Genomic DNA, 22119 nt, shown 5'->3' with positions numbered 1-22119 from the left:
CACTGACGACAAATGCCCACACGGCGACCCACTCTGCATCTAACAGGGTAAAAGGCAACGATGAGAGAAAAGCTGAAAGTTCCAGTCGGCAACACTTTGTCAAACTGGCCAGCCCTCACATCCGACAGCTCAACCCTGCACTTCAAGGAATCGCTTGGACTGCCTGAGACAACACAGTATATTCTAAATAGCTCCACCTCGTCTTTTCCCGTTCCCTGTGCTGAGCAAGTATTCGTTCCTTCTAGATCCACGTGAAGATACTCGGGGTTTTATGGGGAGAACAAAAGCAGTAACCGTTACTTATTTCCAGGGACTCGGATGGTCGGGATAATTGAATCCACGTGTAAAGACCTTTGCCCAGCCCTCTAAGTTGCAGTGCTAGCCAACAACGGCAGAAGGAAGCAGCCCCTCAACAGCAGTCTCCATAGAATCAGCTTATTTTCTTGCCTCCCGCCTCGTCAAAACTTGCGAAAGCGATATATTATTAGCAACACGCCATGCTTCAAAACTAAAGTCAAGAAATACTAGTCTGCGTAAACTTTCCTTTTATGCTTACAAATCTACGAACAAGAAAGCAGTAAGCAGTTTGTCCTAAATTCAGTGAGGGCCCACAAGCCAAAACCAGGCGCTTACATCTACATCAGTACCCACCAGTTATAACACAAGCAGAAACACCTTCACTGCGCTGCTACGGGAATGACTGCGGAAGCTTTGTGACCTGCTGCCTTCTTCCCATCCCAAATTTTCCATTGACTCCCATGAGGGATTTGCGTATTCCCAAGTCCAGCCCCGTCTTCTCTACAGTGTTGTCCTAAATCCCAAAGCCGAGACGAGCTGAATAAGTGAATGCATCTAAGGTCTCTTCTTGTTCCTGTCTCTAGTGAGGGACTGGCGGGTGCTGTTGAAACCCAACTGCTTGCTCTCCTGTTTGGATCTCAACAGGTCCCATTTTAGAAACATCCTCAATTTTAGAAACATCCTGCTGAAGAAACAGCACGTTTAGCAGCTATAAAAACGACAGCATCTTTAAAATCCACCTTGTGAGAAACTGGTTTTCTCCTTCATTCCTGCCCAGGATTCTTTAATTCTGGACAATATTTTTGCCAGAAAATTTGGTCTTCGACGCACATTTCCTGCTTTCGCTTGTTTTCTTACTGGAGTTAATGGCTTTGGTCTTGAGACTGGAAAGCAAGAGGGGAAAAATTTCAGCCTGGTGTCATCCAAGTGACAGGGAATTCTCCCCTCTATTTCCCCCCGCTAAAAGTTACCTTCTCTTGAGGCCAGTGCAGGCAAATGGTAAAGCTTGGCTCTCTCTACGGCCAGCTGCCTTTCAATTCGTGGAAGGATCTTGTCATATTGGGCTAATAGAGAATTTCTGGCAACTGCTCTGTCGGTCAAGCGATGATCGCCGTCGTTCTGATGAAGGAAAAGCGGAAAGCAAAAGCTTAACTAATTACAAGAAGTTCATTGCACAGACCTCTCCGTGCTATTTCGCATTAGTGAGCAGATTTCCTCTACGGGTGTGGGAAAACACCTCCACTGCACAGAACAGCGGCAAGTTCTACCCATCCGCACACACCGATTTCACCTGGTACTTTTAGCAAAGTGGAAGGAAGACTGGAATAGCAACAGAGCCTACAACTTGAAGTTAAAACAATGCTGGCACTCTGCAGAACCTTCTTCTGATACACCTGTTATCACCTGCAATTTTCTGATATCACCTGCAATTTGCAAACGACTTACTACATAGCAGGCTTTCCCTTGTTCTTCCTGAAACGCCACTGCCCTGAATATACGGGACAACTGGAAATTACCCTGGACAACATGATGTGAAGATTAAAACAAGCAAGAAAAAGCGACCTACGCACACCACCTGGCCGCATGACAGTTTTCAAATGCAGGACCTACGACTTCCAAAACCACCTTAGAAGTTTGAGTCACTGGAAAACTATGATTCCAGAAAACAGCAAACGCGTCACAAATCCAGAACACAAGTTCATGTAACACAAAATGTAATCTGGCTATTTTGAGAAATAGAGGTTAGACAAGAATTTTTGTCATAAAAGCCGTGAAATGAAAGTTGTGGAATTGGAGAGCACACTATAACTCGCAGAAATTAAAAAAACAAACAAAACCCACAGAAATTTAACCTGTGGACTGGCATCTAGCCTGCTCTCAGCTAGAAAAATACAGTTGCGTGCAAGACACAAGCGATGACATACAACCTACTCGTCATCCCACAGGAAGGAGTGACACAAACAACTTCCAGTAATCTAAGCCACGCATAACATACGTATCTCAATAACGGAATGGTAAGACTGGCTGATGGGAAAGATACATGTTTATTCCTCAGATGCAAACAAACTGTTCTCAGTGGGGTCAACAGTGGTGTGTAACATTTAATTATAGCTTCATAGAGTAGCTTTGGAGTAGTGACGTATATTGGTCAACATTTAGCTTCAGCTGTAACCAAAGGTGTAGAAACTTGTTCCGAGTGTTTCAAAGACTGGTATGAAAAAAACAAAGCAGGATTCTTATTGAGTACTATCAAAACCAGTTAGTAACACCCAGCAGAAACTTGCACGCTTGACAGAACAGAACTTTCACGCTTACCATAAGATTGACGTTCATGGACTGATTCAGCTCTAGTGCTGCAATGTAGTTGGCACGCTGCAGATGGTAGACTAAAAGGAATTCTTGATTCTGAACACCAGCACTGGTCCTTAAAAACTTCTCCAAACACTCCTATGAGAAAAAAAAAATCATTCCAAAAATCTGTTATGGCTCTGCCTTTTCTCTTTTCAAAGAGACGATGAACATTTTTCCTTGCTCCCACTTACTTGTTCGGTGTCTGTGAAAGGCAGCTTCAGCAAGTCTTCCATCAGGCCCATCTCCCGGCACATTTCGTACATGCGTTTTAAGAGGTCTTCTAAGTTTGCCTGAGCGGCATGTTGGTGCAACAGACCCCAAGCCTCCACCATGCACCTGTAATTAATGTTTCAGACGTAAAGGGATGTTAATAGCATAACCAAAGAGATGCCCCAAGAGTCTTGTACTCAAAGTTTAAAGGAAACTTAGGGGATGATGATTTCTATTCTTTGTTCTCCATTTTCACAAGATTTGCATGACAAAATGGTGGGGTATATTTCTTTACCTATTGGAGAGCAACACAGTGAGGAGAAGCTGCACTTCCCCGCTGCTTGCCGTGGGTGGCCTCATCAGCTGGATGTATCTGAGGGCTTGCCCATGCTCCCCTTGGCACAGGAGGGACTGAATAATTCTCTTGTGCTGCCATGACGCGGTTTTGATTGTAGCGGGATGAAAGAGCAGGGCCAGTGAATTCTGTACAAGTTAGAGATCGGGTTTTAAAATCATTTTCTAGATTATAGCTTTGTACTGCAATGTATGTCTAACTCAACTCTACCATACTTACTTCGTAATCATTGTGATCTAGAAGCCAAAAACCTTCAACAAGCTTAACAAGTCCCCAGGGGATGCCAAAGGCAGTTGCGAAGGAGTCGATTGAAGTTTCTGTCTCACTCGGAAAGGAACGCTTGATATCCAGCAGCAAGTAAATTGTCTGACATCAGGTATCTCATTAAGGCTAATCAGTTTGTAAGACCAAAAGTTTATCACATTACCTTTAGAAAACCATAATGAAGTAAGAATATAAAAGTGGTAGGAAGCAGAAAATACATTCAAAACATTGGAGCATCCAACGCTCAATTATTACAGGAAGTAAATTCCACAGTTGGTTTTTTCCCTCATGTCCAGCGTCTATAAAACAGTGTAAATTGTGGCATCCTTACAGTACAGCTCAGCTCCGAATGCTTAAAACTGGATTTAAACCAGTATGCGGGTCACTCATTGGTAGCGTCATTTTCTCTTTCTGACGTCCGTTTTTAGGGACATCATCTAACAAGACAGCTCCGGGCTATAAGCGTTTCTAAGCCCCTTGCTCTCTAGGCTCCCCTCGCGGGTTAGGCAACAAACAGCAAAAGCAAGGCTGTGTATTTCAGCAGCTTAAAAATTAAGTTTCTGCCCCATGACTTTTCTCTTCTCCCTGTTGCTTATTCCGTGTGCCTGCACTTTCAACGGAACCAAAGCAAGCACCGTGAGCTGCGCTGGAAAACCCGTGATTTCAGCAAAAATCCGGTACTGGTAAACCACTCTTAGAAATCCTTTTGCTCTGAAACAGAAATTGTTTTATAACCCATCATGGGTGTTTTAGACAATTTTAAACGCTGTTTAAATTTGGAGAAAAACTAAGGACATTTTATATCTTCAACCCTTATTACTAAAACTGTTTTCTCCCTATCGGAGAAGACTTTTGCAACAAAACGTTTAAGAAAAAAGTCATCAAAAATCCACAGTACAAAGAAATAAAACAGCGCTTCTGTCTACAACTTAACGCTAAACTAAATGTTTTCACTTGCATCGTCTTTGAAGCATAAATGAAAAAATGTCATGAAACAGGTCGGCGACCAACACTGAAGAACATTTATGTGCATCCCCTGGAGGTGTAATAAAAATAACTAGAAAGGATACAATTGCGTGTTTGCAGTTTTCTTCAATGCTTTCTAGCAAATAGAGATCCAGCAGTGCCTGAAATGAAAAATTAAAAGTTCTGAAAAAACGCCCGTCTTCCCTAAATCATTGGCTTTTGGGTGGGGTTTGGCGGGGAGGGCGGCCGTTTGTTGTTGTTCGCAGTGAACAGGACACTCACATGCAAACTGGCAGGCGGGTATTTCCCAGTTCCTCCTGCATCTCTCCGCCACAGCTTCTCCACTTGGTCTCCTAACTGGGAAACCATTCCATCAACCATCAAGCAGTCCGAGTCCCATTTTCCTCTGGAACAAAAGGTAGCAAGGATTTGGACAGAGTAAAACACTAATTCCAGCCTCCCGGTGTAACGGCTTTCCTCCAGTCTTCTGCTGACTGCAGCCCTGCCCTTTCATCTCCCGATGGCACAAAGCAGAAAAAGGACACTAGAGGCTCTGTGCTTCGAAGGAACACACGAGCCTGTATGTAAGTTACTTGAGAAGTAAGCCAAGGAAGATGAACTTTGAAGTCAATACCTCCTACCCTGCAGCTTCCACCTTAACTCACCTTGCAGCCTCTTGGTCACAGTGCCATCGCCGAAGCTTGGTCAGGTCTTTATTCAGTTTTCAGTACAATTTCCAAAGAAAAACCTATTATCAGCTAATCCAAGGCATGCCGCCTATGTGCTAGGCAGCTAGTCCAGGAAAGAGAGCTGACGTTCGCAAGTGACTTCTATCCGACAGCCAGGAGAGTGCGAGGCGTGCCAACTCCATGTAACTCCAACCATCTCACAAAATCACACCACGTACTTGTGAGAAGGGGACTTAGGCCAATACAGTTATGACCCTCTATTACCAGTCAAGGACGGAGATGATTGTTTTTTAAAAAACACGCTTTCTTCTGCTTCCAAAACAATTGTTCTGTGAACACCCTGCTTTGCTGAACTGGAGGTGACTGATCCTGTCCTAATCGCATGGCCTTTTTCAGTAGTCAGAAATTATACACATTAGCCAATGAATAAAGTAGACTCCCGAAAAATGATGATACCAACCAGTGGTACTAAGCAGAGGTAGATAGCAACGTTTTAACACAGGAAAGTAACCTCTCTGTTCAACAGAACACGCGTGTCACTGAAGTCAAGAGTATTGCTGGCAGCGGCATTACGCATAGCCCATGCAACTGTTGAGATAAAAGCCATTCCCTTCCACTTCTGAATTTGCCGTGGAAGTGTTCTAGAGTCTTCCTCTAGCTCTTACCTTGATAAACGCTCAAGTTTCTGTCGGTGACCAGTATAGTAGCTCTCAATCAGAGGATAATTGTAGAAAGGTCTTGACAAACGCGTATCGTCATCTACAGGCAACAAAGCAGAAGCAAGTTAAAGCAGTCATATCACACTTGTAAACGAAAATTTTTGCCTAAAGAGACAGAAGATCGTACAAGCTAAGCATCAGAAGCCTCCAACTCTGAAAGAAGCCAATCCTCTTTCTGCCTTTGCTAAAAGAACTCTAAGAGACAAGACTCAATTCCTTCTTGCCCCAAGTGCCGTTTCAAGGTTACAGTTCACGCAGCATTCACAACATGTAGGGTAAGCTGAAGTTCACTATAAAAAAACCCACCCAGTTCTCAAAGGGAATGGTTTCTAAACATGCCGCGTGAGCATCTGTGAGACAATTAAGGCTGACAATGGAATTTCTAATCCATCCAACTAAAGAAGGATTTCCAAGGTGTACTTTCTCCTCAAGCAACTGATAGAAAGTTCAAAACATGCAGGTAATGCTCTCACTGTAAAAACAAGCATTCCGGTACTTGTTGTTTAATAGTACTTTGTTTAAAATCTCAAGTAGTTCAAGCTGTGGACACAAGCAGCGCCTTGACGTCAGGGGTCCATTGCTATTCCTAAAATCCACCCAGGAAAGAAACTGCCTGCCTCATTCTATGCTGTGTACTTGACAACCCAGCAAAATCTCAACTTCACCCACAGAACTTCAGCACACCCTGCCACTGAACCAGCACGACTTCTTCCTGACGAAACCGTTACAAAAACATGGCTAAGCACGCGTTCGTGGGAGTCACTCACTGGATGGTCGCCTTGTTGCAAACGTATGACAGGTCACGCTTACCTAAACCCTCTGGAAGGAGACCGGATCGACAGAACCAGATGACCACTCGTGCATACAAAGAAATGAGGCCGGTTACCGCTTGCTTATTTGTCACGTCTGCAAAACCTGAAAAAAGGCAGGAGATGATTAGCGCTATGCAATTCTGTTCATTTTCACAAAACTCCCTTCATCCTACTAAACCAAAAAGTATAAAAATAGCACATTAGAAATCTTTGTCTTTGCGTTTTTCACGCTGTATCGCTTTCTTATTTGAAGAAAAAAACCACTATCACCACCAAAAGAAAAAACAACCCCTATAAAGAACTAAACTCACTAAAGGCTAAAATAAAAAAAAAACACAAAAACCCCAAAGCCTGAACTACTAAATGCACGCAAGAATAAGACATCTGTTTCTCACGTAGCAGAGATTCTTCTGATAGCAAAGGGATATTCTTTTCTTTTCTCAATAGGCCAAGAACCATTTCTAAGAGAAAAAGCTGTAGAAACTCAAGTAACTTACTTTGCACGTTACTCGTTTACGCTTCCTTCGTATTGTTTAGCAATTTGCAACACGGTGTCTGCATGCAACTAGAACTTGCTAGCTAAGAACTCAAAGGAATAATTTTCAGCAATACCACATTCGGTTGCTGTAATTTCAGCCCAGTTGCCTACAAAGCTTCTCTCTGAATGTAGCCTCCCCCACCCCCTTGCATGAGCTCCACCATAAACTGTTGCCCTGAACTCCATGCGTGTTTTGTGGTGGTCCCAAGCGCTCAGCTTTAAGCCCCTTCTCCCAGCTAAATGTGACTGTCTTCCAATCCTCAAAAACAACAAAAGCCCATGTTGCCACAATTCCAAATCTTAATAAAACATACCAAAGATTTTGTAGCACTACTACAAACCTTTTTCAGTAAGCTCTTGTGCTTCTGTGAGAAAACAGTTTAAGACCGTGCTAAGGTTGCTCAAAAGCAACTGGCAGCGCTGGAGAGACCGTAATGTCTGGGGGTCAATGAAGTTGCAAGAGCCATCAAACAGCGGAACACCTTTTCAAGAATAAATATTAAATCGTTAGCCGACAGAGCAATTCCAGAGTTTCAAGGCGCACTTCAAGGACCGCGTGCAATATCCTATAGCGGCGTATTACTGAGGAAGCTCAATCAGAAAGAACGACTTTAGGTTTGCAGAATGACTACACTAGTACTCACAGATTTGGTCAAATTCTTCCTTTGTAGAGATCACTTGGTTCCATGTCCACTCAAGAACAAACCGTAAATTACCAGCAGACCTTGGCTGCTCTTTAAACAAAGAGAACAAAAAAGAAATGAATCAACAGGCTCCAACTCAAAGAGGTACCACGTAAAAAAACAACGTTCGAAGTATTACCTTCAGATATCCAATGTTTAATGCATCCAGTCAGAAGTCCCACAGAACCTGTCTGGACAGCAGCTGACAATACTGCTTCCAGCTGCTCCTCCTAAACGTAACAGACAAACTCAAATGAGAATCTTACCTACTTGCACCATGTGAACCATCAACAGTAAATGTTTCTTTCTAACTGCATACTCATTCAGACATCACAAAGTCAATCAGGACACAGGCCAGGAATGCCACGTCCTTTCTCTTAATTCCAGCCACAGGCTGGACTGCTCACTGCTCTGAGGAACACATTAACACACTTTTCCTCTGACATTTCAACTTACTGCAGCCTAATTCTAATCTTTCTTCGCGTGCCTCTGCATTACAGTCTTCACGTACTGAGTTCCAACTTACTACGTCCAGAAACATCCTCTGCTAATACGCGTTACACATCTGTGCAGATAAGTTTGCCATCAGGAACGCAGGAAGGGGACAGGACAAACACAACTGTGCAACGTTTGCATGGAAACAGTGAAGCTACGGCCAAGCAGCTTTCTAGACTATGAAGACATGAAGCAGTTCTGACACCCAAAACAGTACGTTGGAATTTTGTAACGTGACAGAAAAGAAGCGAAACATTTACATCCTAATGGTTTAAATGGTAGGCTCTTCAAATACTGTATTATAGTGTAGTGGTAATCCTTACAAGGATAAATCACAGCTATGCACAGACGCGCGATACTAAGTAGTAGCTTATCTCAGCTGGTGTTCTCGTACTTCTCTCAGGTGAAAGGACCCTTCGTAAGTTTTTACTTTGGTTTTTGGGATGGGATTTGTTTGGTTGGTTGGGTTTTTTTAAACACATTCAAAAGTATCTTTCCCCTCTAGGCAAAATCATGACATTCAAAGCGACTTCTACACATGTAGAACACACATGTGATATTGCCATCTTTTTCTGAAAACTGGTTTCAGACAAGGAAACAGACCATTGGCCAGCTTGCCAAGAAATTTCTTTGAGCTACCACACTGTGCAGAAGCGTTCATGTCCTAACACACGTCCACAAATGTGGTGACGAATGCAGGAGACAGGAAGAGGAGGGCAGCGGGAAGGCTGCTCTCCCCTTCCTGCTGATTGCTCCAGGGAAAGGTTGGTGCATTGCAAATGGAAAACCTATGGCAGGGGGAGTGAAGTCACTGTGGTGGCATAAAGCACATAGAAGGTAGCGAGTGTCATGAGATAAAGGTGATTAAGGTGTTGCAGCTGCAAGAGGGCAGTCTCAGAGGAGCAAATTGGGCTACTGCAGCACAAGGCAGAGGCTACAGAGGTGAAGATCCGCCCGGAGAGGATGCAGAAAAGCCTACCGATGAAGGGAAAACGAGGGCAAGCCGTGAAGAAATTGCCAGGGAGAGCTGACAGCAGTAATCCTTTACCACAGCCCACTTCCTTGGAAGCAAATGATCACGCACAGTGACAGTGCAGCAAGCCGACGTCTGCAAGAGCTCGCATCCCAGTGAGACGCCCCCATCGTCGGCTACTGCACTGAACCACTGCTTTGAGAAACTGACAGGGATGGGGGTTACTCTGGGGGACACATGCGTTATGTTGGGCATGACCAGCACTGACTGCACGCTTCCTTGTGCGCATCTGTGTGTGGCACCGAATTAAGAGAGGGGTCTCTAAAGACAGATCTCTTAGGGCTGTTCCCAGTCAAAGTCACTACTTTGGATCTAAGGATACGATTACTTCTGCTAGCTCAGGTCAACACCTGTATTTCAAATTGGAGTATCGTGTCTTGTAGCCCCTCCAGCCCTGTCAGACCAGATGGATGTACTTCCCCCTTGATTCCCTCATAGGCACTCACCTGACTCAAACTGGATGGCTGGACATCAGCTGGTCTTGGAGACAGCAAGCCAGCTACAAGACACCTATTGTAGCTATCCTGAATGGCTTCCCATATTGAAGGGCCAGATTTCTTCAAAAAATTCAAGGTCTGAAACATCAATCGAAAACCACAGATTAAGACAGCATTGTTATTCCGTCACTACGCTTCTGGATAACCTCTAAAAGGAAGAATCTAAATGTTCACTGACACCATCAGACAGCCTGAACCACTAAGATGCTTTAGGTTAGCAATCTGCGTAATTAAGTCTTTTCTACCTTCTCTGTCTATACACAGGCCTTGCTCTTTCCCTCAACACTGACACAAAATGCATTCTATATAAGCTAAGCTAACATGCAACTTCATGCTTTGGAAGATCCTTTCTATGCCTATTCGTATGGAAGCCGATTCATGTTGGAAACATTTAGTGAGCTGAAACTTCACTCAAAATTATCTGTCACAATCTGTGCCGTGGCTCAGAAGTTATAATTTGGCCGAGTTTGGGAGAAAACAAAATTTTCACTCCTCAAACAGTTATGTGGTTTTTCATTTTCTCCATTCCCTCCTTTTTCAAGAGAATTGGGGATCAAAACTCTAACTCAAGACTATGCAGGCAGTTCGACTGAGGGGCAATAAAGAAGTAACACCTTTCCCCGCCTTCTACAGTGGTTTTGTTCTTGCTCCTGGAGCAACGTTGCATTCCTTTCTAGACATTCAATCCCCGATCGTGCTTCAAGAGGAGACAACGGCAGTTGTACAGTCCCAAGAGGGGACCTAAAACATTACCATTTGCATACAACTGGCGACAGGATACAATTGCAACTATGCGTGTGGACGGGCAGGATGAGCATGAAACGGTCCCTAACACGGAAAGCAGTGCAACAGAAAACTTAGAAAAGCTACATCTCCTGCCACTCGCAATAAAGATACAGTAAAAGATCACCTCCTTCTGGAAGCCGGTGCAAGTCATGTGAACGACTCCGGAGGTCAGCAAGCACGTACCATCTGCAGAAACAGGGAACGTTTGACAACCTTCCGTACTCTCACAGTTATGGCATGACCAGTTTACATTTTTTACACACCGGTATCTAGAAACATATAACTGAGTGCTTTGAGCTTCAGTTCACAGTCATTTCAGGCTATAACCAGCACCACTTCACCGGCTACATTACAAAAGCACCAAAACTCAGCCGGCTGTCAGATATATTTCACAATAGTAAATACCTTGTCAGTACAACGCGATCAGAGTTGGGTTTGTGGGGGACTGGGTGTTTTTTTGGTTTGGTTTGGGTTTTGAATGACAAACAATGACTGAAAAAGAGAACCAATGAATGGCATTTGACCTCATTTTAAGCTTATCACTCTCAAAAGCAGTGAAATACCTACCAAAGTTATAGTTGCCTGGATGAAAAAACCGCTCAGGTGGTGGATAAGAAGGAGGAACTCCCCGACTTAGACTCCGCTCATGGACCAGAATATCCAAAAGGAGCTTCGGAGAAGTCACGCTCACTACGGTATCCAGCGACCACAGTGCAAAATAGGGGCACTCATGAGGGAATTCTTCCGGCCTTAAAGAAAACAAGCGCGTAAGCTAAATGCCGACATTCAAATGAATTATTGGCAGGCATATGGAAAACTACTGAAGAAAAATCTACCTTACTGAATCTGGCATTTGAGCAGAATACCAGCGATTAATGTCAAATACACCCAGGTAAGTAGATGGTTTTCCCTGACCGTACGTATTCACTTGCCAACTGAAGACTGAGACACTGGTGTCAGGAGACGTGACTGTAAAAGACAAGACATTGTTTCTGACTTGTAGAAAATACGATGGATGCGATAGTTTTAAAACACCACTTTCTATTTTGGCTTCATTCTGTTCTGTCACTCGTGAAACACAACACTTCCTAAGAGTGATTACAGTAATTACGGAATAGCAAACATCTCTGTGATAGGTTTCAGTCACACTGCCCCTTTTTCTTGTCCCCTCGTCCACATCACTGGCCAAGATACTAAAGAGAAGTGGCCCCAGTGCAGTGCCCTGGGGAACAGCACTTGTGACGGGCTACCATCTGGATGCAGATGCGGACATTGGTTTGAAGAAGGGAAAAAATTCTGGTAACATTCCTAAGCAATGGAGAGTTTGAACTTCTTGTTCAAAGATGGCAGCTGGAGGAGTAAAACGACTGACCATCATCATACAAACGGCCCCACCATACATCGCGATAGCATGTCAGCAAGCATAAAATAAAACCCACTTTTTCCCTTAAAGAAGTCCCACATAACTTAAGCATCCATTTTTTCTTCGTAAATAATCCCAACAGTCTAGTCTATGCAGATAGGCAAGACTTTCAGACTGTGGGGACAGAACAGCATTCGTTGCTTAGGTTCCAAAAGCACTTCTTTTAAAATCACCAAACACGGACATCAGAACAAACCTTCATTTACGCTATCCTCTCCGTCAACGTCGCTGCGGAATTTTTCGACAGTCTGGCAGCTGATTAATTTAGTACTCATCTGGCCTCTCAAGGGAAAGACTCCACCCGTGAGATCTAAACTGAACTTTTTGCCACGGTATTCCAAACCCTGGGGGAAAAAATCAGAGAAGAGAGCAAAGGTCATTCTAAGAGAAAAACATACATTATGGCTAAATATGAAAGACAGTCTAACAGAATAGGCTTATTATACTGTGTATTTTGCATGAGCCTATTTCTGATGGTAAATAGAAACTACGCCTGACATGCAAGAGAATGCAGTGTCAAATCGTAACGGGTAAGTTTGGCTGTAAAGGCTTTGCACTTTTTCAAAATTTAGAATTTCCCTAACATTATTCAGATCTGAACATGTTTTGCAGAATTCCTTGCGACATCCAAGAATGTTCTTTATAAAAATAAATATATCGCTACAAAGAGATATCTAAAATGATGCAACACACATGCATGCAAAGCTCTTTGCTCCATGTCTTGATTGCAGAACTGATGAAGTTAGAGAAGCCCCAGCATTCGAGCAGCTAAAGCTGTCAAGAGGTATTTTCTATGGGCACACCACCAGAGTGACCGTGCACCCCTCTCTAGTTACTGTGAGAACTTCATACTGATTAGCAATCTTCTTTCAAGCCACGTAAGCTATGACAGCTCCTCCTCTCATCTTGTCAGAGACTAACGGGTGAAATATCCCTCAGCTCCTTCACCAAGCACAGCCAACAGCAAAAGGGAAAACCAGAAAGGACACGGGGTGCACGTGGCCAAGGCTTTTAGCATCACGAATTACTACACAGTAAACAAACTAATTTTGAGATACACAGAAACCCCGGCACGATTGTGTTGAACCTCTGATAGCGCCATTTTTTAAGTAAGCGTGAAGTGAAATACTGTCTTTCCAAATACAGCATTCATTCAAACTGTCTACCATACAACACATGAACGGGTGTACTGGGGACAAATAGCAGCTCTATAATTAAAAAAAAAAAAAAAAAAAGAGGGAAAAAGAAACCCAACCCACACAACCCATAAACTGATAACGCCACATTCTACCCAAGTTTCCTAAACTTGCAGAGCTCTGAAACGAACTGGCATGAAACCACACATTCCCGTATGATCTCATAGGATACATCTAATTCACCTAATCTGAGAAGAGGCGAGCTTTCTCTTAATGATTCCAGGAAGTGTTACAAATAAATATGAAGGTTGTCTAAAAAGAAAAATTAAATAATTAAAAAAAGTCTTTCATAACTAAAAAGAAAATGCTTCTGAAGCAAAGCAGTGCATTTTAAACTTTCCACGCCGGGCAAAGTCATTCTAAGGAACTCCATTGTATGGGAGATGTTAAGTAACGACTCCATTGACTAGCAAAACACAAAAACAAGTTTTCAAACGAGATGCACTGGTCAAACTCTGATATCAAAGTAGAGAGTGTATACTCTGCCCATCCGCAAGCATTGTGCAGAACGAGGGTAAAGATGCGCTCTACGATCGTGATTTGATGCACCAGATTTAGCAACTGCTGCAACAGTACAAAAAAGGTCTTTGGAAGCATTACTTAAACATACCTTTCTGTTTAATTACTTAAGCAGACTTAAACCAGCCTTGAAGGCAATGGAGACGAGAGTTTGACACGCATATAGAAAAACACAGTACCACATGTTCCATAAGTCCTATTTGTGACTCTTACCATGACACACAGTCAAAGAGGCACTGCTTCATAGCCTCAAACCTAATTCCTGGAACAAAAAGCACTGCTGTATTGAAAAAGTCTTTTGAGCTCCTGTGAACTCTATCCAATGAACAAGGATCAACAGTAGATTCCTCCTTCTTTACTCAAACTTGGCCTAGCAAACGGGAGACACTTAAATTTTCTACCCCTGAAGATGGACAAGAAACTTGACTCAGACAGCCATGCAGGCAGACAGTCATGTAGTACTAACCAATCTGTGACTACAAGGAAGTGTTCTGAGACTAAAAGTATCCGCTGTGGAGCACAGGTCCCGCACATCAACAAAGATAAAGAGATAGCATCCAGCACGCCATGAATCACTGGAAGATCCTTCTACTTGGTCACCGTGATAGATAATGCATTTTAAAGAAACACCACCTTTTCCAAACACCTAACCTCTATCTATGCAAAAGCAACGGTGCCAAATGAGGAAGCACCTTTCCTACACATAAGCAAAACACTCAAAATCTAAATTAATCCAAAAAAATCAAAAGGCACAGTCCCTACAAAAACCAGAGTACCACGATACAAGAGTCACCCCTGTTTCGTTCCATAGCTATTGAGAATATGCAAGAGAAAGTACCAAATCAGGAGGAAAGACTTGCTCTGAACTAAGATTACTGTCCCCTCAAAAAGATTTTGGAAGACTTCCAGGCGTACAACTGAATGGAATTACACATCTAACAGATGCGCCTTGTCTCTGTTAGCTATCTGAGATACAAGGATACCTCACATCTGTATTTTAAACGCATCCTCCTTGGAGCCAGATCTAACATTTAGGTACACTCTTCTGACCAAATTACATATTTTCCTGGCTTTAAGAGTAGATTGAATAGGTCACCCAGCCAAAAAGAAGAACGAGTTATCTTTACAGCTACTAAGTGTCAGGATCAACACTGAAGAGACACTGTAGGTGCATTTCATGTGAGAAGTCCGGCTGACAAAGCTCTAAGGGAAACCAAGAATATAAAACTGAAGATCAGCAAAGACTAGAGTATGACTGTATTTTAAGAAAGGGAGAGAGACAGAAGCTTATTCAAGTCCGAAGCTTGGTTAAACCAAGCGATTCAAGGCCCAATCTTCTCTTCCTACATGCCATTCATTTGGTATTTCAGAATAATTTTATTTGCAAAAGCCACGTCCTCTTCAGGAATTTCATTTATACGGGCTCTTTGCAGATGAATCTAGCTGGAACACACGACACTGCAGTATAAAATGGTACGCCTTCTTTCCAAAAGGTATGGACAAAGGCCGTGCCCAAGAAGACTCAGCAAAACATTATTATTTTTTCAGCCAGCTCTGAAGTTTGATGGTAAATCTCACCCCTGTAACTCAACTGATACTCCCTTAGAGAAAATTACTATTGTCTGCTTTTCCCACGCATGCACCTCTTACCTCATACATGACTTGTCCTGAGGCCACGCGTTTTCTGTCACCAAACGCTAACTGCAGCAGGTGTAAACTCACCACATCACCTTCACTGAAAAAGGGATAAATTATGAAATTTGGTTACAAAGCTGCTTTATAGCCCTCATTGTCGTGTTAGTAGACCTAGACGTTTTCTTAATAGCATGCTCCCGCTGAAAAGAACACCACCTCTTCCCAAAACATGATCATCGGCCACATTTAGCCACTGAAACATGAAGGAGGGCGTTTTGACACTAACAGCTTCGGGGCAAAAGCCAACCGTACAATTGGAAAGCTGTAATATGTTGTATGGACTAAGAATTGTTGGAAATAGTTCTTCACAATGAAGAGTTCTCCATCAAAACTGCTTTGAAGTCAAGATTTAAAAGACTGCCACTCTACCAACAGCTGAGCTGATGGAATCGCTTGCTGATGCAGAAAGAGAGATCTCTCTGCCCCTCCCTTACCACCAAAGTTCCCCTCCCCCTCTTGCACACTCTGCACCCTTCCAAGTCCGATTTGATTCAGCAGAACAGCAGGAACCCATTGGCTTTTCTGCTGAATCGTTTTCTGCCAGGGGAGCTGCACTGGCTCACCAAGGCTCCACAGACTGCTGACGCTGGCACAAGGCCATCGGCAATACTGTCACCGCCGCCTTTAGGGGCGGCAGGCTGTTGTGTGGGCACGTCTGGTGTTCTAGATCTGCAGCCTCAACTGCTCCTAGTGGTATTTTAATACCGCGGTGTGACTATCAAACAAATGATGAAGCGGTCATCGAGGAACAAAAGCAAACCATTTGAGAATGCGAGCAGAAGAATATGGCCACTGTTGCTTTGCCTTCTGACAGAAGGCAGGAACTAGTAGGTCCCTCTTCACGTCTGGTAAATCCTGTAAAAATTGCATTCTAAGTTTAACACCCTCCGTACCGGAAAGAATCGCAGACACACAACAAATACACATGTTCAACTGTATGGGAACAAATATCCTTAAAAACAAAAAGAATTAATTCAGTGGCTGATAGTTAAAGTTTTTATTCACCTTTCCTGCGTAGACTGAACAGCCCACAAGTAGCAACAATTGCGAGGATCATTCTCCAGCTCTTGAAAAGTGACAGCATAGACAGGAATCCTCCCTCCTTCAAGCTGAGAGTGGTGCCTACAGGTTTAGGGGAAAAAAAAAGCAAAACGAAAAAGAAAAAAAAAGGGGAGCCTAGTGGCCCAAACACAGGTAGTTTCTCGTTTCTTGGACTACGTCAAGCATTGTTCTTCCTGACTTCTGAACCTTATTTGTACCTCCACACTCTACTCTTGCCACCTAATTATTCCTCCACTGTCTATTTATGCATCCAACAGCTTCTGGGGAGTCAGTGCAGATCTGCTGAAGGGAATCCCGACCAGAAGTTAGCCAAATATTTCAGGTGAGATTGCTCTTTCGGCCAAAGCTGACATGCAGGAAAGAATACATTTTTCAGGCACAGGTCAGCTATTGAGTTTTCATGTCTCACTAGTTTCACCCTGGACACTTTAGAGAATATCGGCACCAAAATCACATCACTGACATACTTCAGCCTTTCAATGGATGCCCCAGTTGCAGTAACCGGTTCTGAAAACCCCAGGAAGCATGCTTCCCACAATTCCTCAATCCACAGGCACAATAAGGAAAACAATCCTAGTCCACTGGGGAGAAGGCGGACCACTTCATCCAGGTATGACTGAAAAGTTATGTCAGAAGAGGATTTCTGAACGTGCCAAGATTATACTCATACTCACTTCAGTCCCTGAAAAAGTTCTCTTTACATCCACATACTTCCTTAAGCAACAAATCGAGAGCCCCGCACCTCCAGGCATGGCCAAGTGTAAAGGCCTACTTACTCTCTCTTCAACGTTTTCATATTCCAGAGCGACAGGTAGCCATCCGAGAAACCCACAACGAGCTGGTTGCTTCTGCTTATGTAGCACAGGGCTGATACTGCTGTTCCGGAAGCATTTTGTAGTTGAAAACAGAGACACCTCCCTTCGCTGGTCGCAGTTTCTCTTCTTTGTGCAACTTCAGCAGGATTTTTAGTGACAACTTCTAGATCTACACACACAAAACCAAGCAATAAATGAATACGTTATGCCATTTAGGCTGCATTTTAGGCACTGACGTGACAACCCCTATCATCTAATGCTACCGTGCCAGGCAAAATAGCCATTTATGCAACACTTTTTTTTGCCATTTCCATTATGTATGTCTTCAAAGAACATAAGAACTCTCGGATCAGACAAGTATTCTCACTCACATTTGAAAGCTAGGTAAAAGCGTAACCTTAATAACGTAACCAAATTCTTCCTGGACTCTGAAAAGCAGGAGTTTGGGCCTCGTGATGCAATTTGAAGTGGCACCTCGTGTTTGAAGTGGCACCAATTGCTGAAGCTGCTGTTGTAATAGCCAAAACGGTGTATGCAATCTGAGTACACCTATTCGAGATTTCATTCATCCAAATGCATGGGTGTTGGTAAGTGGGGTTTATTTTAAAAAACAAGCCCAAAATTTGCCCCAAGTCAATTAACACAAGCAGAAGAGCATTCCCGGGAAACAGGGCTCCTCCAACACAACTTCCTACCAGGCGGCCGCACCGGCTCACGTGGCAAAATTCCTACACCTCTCTGGCAAGAATCATAGTGGCACAGGGATCTTGGTGGGAGGGGGCATTTACAACACTGCGAGGAGCAGTCAGACACTCCCAGGTTTAATCAGGTCAGGACTATACGATGTCAAACTGCCACCTGTAACCAGTCGTCAGAAATGTCTGACACAAGGGTCTTCAAAGTGGGATGCATACTGTTTCGTTAGAAGACAGAAGTTTTCTTGCGTTTAAATTCATGTGGAAAAACTGCAGGCTTACCCAATGCTTCGATATCATTCTGAGTGCAGGAGCAATCATCCAAACTAAGATCAACCAGAAGTAGATGGCCAGCATCTGTAGCCACTGCTGCCACCCCAAAGAGCCATCGCAGACTCTGATGGAGGTGCTGAGTGCTCACGCTGGGTCCTCCGTGATTCGCTATGGGTTCTATAGCGGTTACCTACAGGAAAACTACAAGTTACTATTTGAGCTCTTTGACAAGCTCAATAGAAAAAGTAAATACAGGAGCATCAAAGCATCGTTTGCAATTAGATCAAGAAAAGAGACAAAGACCAAAAAGCCCCGTACAAAAACCTGTTACTGCCTTCCATTTACTAGATTTCCTGCGGGTAAGTGACTTAACTTCAACTTAAATGGGGCATTCTATTAGTACAGCTTAGCAATTTCCATTTCCTACTTCGCAGTAATTAACTGGAGGAAAACACAGAAAATCAGTTATACGCAAGAAACTTTATCGTATTCAAGGGGCTTAAGACAGACAAACACAACTACATCGAGGTCTCCCACCGCTCACAGCCCACCAGCACCGCGATACAGTCTATGCCTTCTTTGACAAACGGGCGTTAGGATAAATCAGGGCTCGAGAGTCAGACGAGGCAGCGGCCAAGTTGCATGGGAGACACACCATTTCCATGGGAGTGAAACGTATTTAGAAAGCGTTGAAGGGAGAGACCAGCTTAGTAAAATTCACACTAGTCCGCATTTAGAAGAAAAGTAACAACCACATAAAGGAAAAGAAGCTTTAAATGCACACCAGCGCTTTCACGAATGTTGAGAAAAATGTTAAAAGCCAGCCTAAAGCAGCAGCTTCTCAGATAAAAAGGTGACTCCACCTAAAGGAGGAAGCGCACACTGCTCTTTCACGTGCCCAGCAGTCTGCACGCAACTGTCTCACAAGGCGAAGACAGACCTTTCAGCACACGTTGCAGCACATCCCAGGACAACACTGACTGCTAGAGCAGAGACACGAGCACACAAAGACTCCTGCACTAAAGCTGTACGTATTTCTCTCTCTCAGTGACCCCAATACGAATGCTTACTACTAGTCATCACACTGTAGCATTACAAACAAACAAAACTCCACCTGTATTCTAGCAAGTCAAACCAAAGCAGCTGATGGAAAGCTGGCTAAGAAGTTAGTTAGTTAGTTGTTGCAGATTCTAAGATGATAAAAAGGAATCTTGATCTTCTATTGACTTCCACCGATTCTTGTTTACATTGAGATAATGAGGCTAGGGGACACACATCATTTGAGTTTCTGGGTTACAGAAGACAGAAAACATCAGCAACATTACACCAGTGTGTCCCATCTACACAAACACACTAGTCAGAGAGCAGAGATTCAAGGACTGCAGGCTGAAAGGTGACCTCCCAACAATCTGTCAGATAACTCACTAGAGGCTCTTTTTTCCTCTCCTAAGTCAACAGAAAAATGTGTTCTCCTCAGCCTGCTTGCTAGGCTGAGATTCAAGGCAATGTGTCGAAGTCATTTACAGCACAACTATGGAATTCTGAGCCATTTTAAAGACGGTATTTCTGATGGAAATCAAGCAATTAGGGCCAAAAAAAGGTGCTTTTCAAGGCCTTTTTGTGGAAGGAGAGAATCAGGTGAATTTGTGCTCTACAATAAAACCAGAAAACTTGTTTTACTCTCAGCAAACTCCAACAATAATGGCACATTAAGCCCAAGATTTTACAGCAACACCGTCTTGACTGGATACTCTCAAGTGACAGGATGTTAACGCACAATAGAAAAAATACCTCCTACAAAGAGACGCTCCAGAGCTTGTCCTAAAACAGGCCTACGCAGCACCTAACAACATCAAAGCTTCGTTTCTCCAATTAAAAAGTACCTACCCTCCCAGGAAGAACAACTGCTTTAACCACTCTTGAGAGTCCAAGGTCGTACAGACAGAGAACACTTCCCTCTGCGTCTTCCAACCCAACCAGCAGTCCAGTTCTCTTCTCCCAGGAAAACTCCTTCACCACACGAACAGTGGGAGGCTGTTCATTGACTCCACTGAAACGGTACGCAGAGAGCCGCTCTCCTGTCACAGAGTTCACCACCTCAAGGTGAGGACCACGTGCCAACCACGCCAGGCCGTTTCTCCCTGTGAGAGAAAAGAAAGAGGACTGAAGCAAATGTCCAACGGAAGACTGAAAACAGCTGAAAAAAAATCACAGTGCCTGCCCCTTTCCTTCAATAAACGTACCTAGCAGAGGAAGACCGACCTACCTCATTCTAGTCAATGATTCAAAATCACCCGTTGAAATCCCCAAGCAATCCCTCCTAAAATTAACCACCTTGTTATTTTGCATTTGTACTTGTCATTCCCGCACCGAAGAATCTGGGTTGTTTGGGATAAAGATGACAAGGTCCTGATCGACAGCCTTTATACCATATTCGCCTTGGTTTTGCTAGAAATGATCTAAACGCATATGGGAATACAAGTCTTAGAGCGTAGAGGAAGAATCGAAGGCATTTTGTTTCACTGAACTACTGCCAGCCCAAAGGAAGTATGAGCTCAATTCCTGCATTTACACTCAGGTAGATAGATTCTACCTGGTCTTAACAGAAGCCTAGACCTCCAGATAGGCACCCAGCTCTACTGTCACATCACCTGGAAAGTCCACTTCAAAGTTTAACTATACTCACGTTTTAATATTAGCATTTGTCATCGCTGAAGCACCCTTTTTGTTCTCTCTCTCTAAACAGGATGCCTCTTAACAGCACCAACCTGACACAGCTGATACGATGACCTGAGGCTTCAGGTAGCCTCCAGGCAAGAACAACTTTATACCGAGACCAAATTTAAAGGAAAATGCTCACCTCCAGAAAACCTCCCGCACAGCACCGAGCCGAGGGTTCCCTCATCTTCCCCAAGTGCCTGAAGAGTCACCTCTGGAAACTGCAGCAGACTGCTCGTTACCTCAGCTGTTAGGTCTCGCATTCTTCGCTGTAAATACAGGAAAAAATTGCACAACTAGACTCATGTCAGCCAGAAATATTCTTGAGAGTGACAGAAGTTTCATCAGTATGCAGTGAAAAATCCCCTAGACATCACCTCTAGCTCTATTTCTTGCAAATAATGGCACTCGGGAGACTTTTTGCTCTCCCAGCAGAGCAAAAGGAGAATCCTTTGCTTTTCTGATGCCTGTGAGATCACCAACAAAAAGTGACCCAGACGTATCAACAGGGAAATAACAGGAAAAAGCCCAATACACTGAGTTCAAGTCTGCTCACACAGGTTAGGAAGATGGGAGCTGAGAAAAATCAGATTTTAAAAAGCTTCTCAGTAACAGGTACAACTTTCCATTTGTCCTTTCCCTTGATTTCGTACTTTACCCTTTGTTACTTATTGTCAGTTGTCTTCTAGCAGCCAAAATTACCACTGGTCTTCACCTTAAGTACTTATGACTTCCAAACTATTTCCAAAGAAAGGAGCGTACCACGAGTCACAGGCTGAGGATAGATTTTTGCATTAAAAAGCTCCAAGAAGAATAAACATGGAGAAATTACATGTTCAAGCAGAATCACATTCAGCCAAGTCAGGGTTCAGGGACGTCAGTTTTGACTGACGGTAGTACCTGAAAATCCGTTTCAAGGGCCAACAATGCAATGGGCTTACTGACGAAAAAGCTAAAAATATGGCCAGCCGCAGCTGAAGAGATGGTTTCACAAAACATGTTGACTTCCCTGCCACCAAAAGAGAGG

At 43.5% G+C, this 22119-nt stretch overlaps 1 protein-coding gene across 1 annotated transcript; it reads right to left on the bottom strand.

The window, feature by feature from the left end:
- Window positions 1-1026: 1026 nt before the first annotated feature.
- LOC141740516 (protein ELYS-like) lies at window positions 1027-21355 on the bottom strand. The gene is made up of 24 exons (XM_074579342.1): window positions 21235-21355; window positions 20262-20515; window positions 18384-18564; window positions 17368-17575; window positions 16535-16651; window positions 15485-15569; window positions 12316-12463; window positions 11533-11665; window positions 11264-11445; window positions 10821-10882; window positions 9860-9988; window positions 8025-8115; window positions 7847-7936; window positions 7544-7684; window positions 6663-6767; window positions 5799-5892; window positions 4727-4850; window positions 4549-4605; window positions 3434-3580; window positions 3155-3342; window positions 2841-2985; window positions 2614-2745; window positions 1269-1416; window positions 1027-1181 (listed from the first exon to the last, which is right to left on the bottom strand). The coding sequence occupies exons 1-24, from the start codon at window positions 21353-21355 to the stop codon at window positions 1027-1029; spliced, it is 3237 nt and encodes a 1078-aa protein (XP_074435443.1).
- Window positions 21356-22119: the final 764 nt, after the last annotated feature.

This window comes from Larus michahellis, chromosome 3, assembly GCF_964199755.1.
Source record: "Larus michahellis chromosome 3, bLarMic1.1, whole genome shotgun sequence".
Classification (NCBI taxonomy): Eukaryota; Metazoa; Chordata; class Aves; order Charadriiformes; family Laridae; genus Larus; species Larus michahellis.
This window is presented reverse-complemented; position numbering and strand designations above follow the sequence as displayed.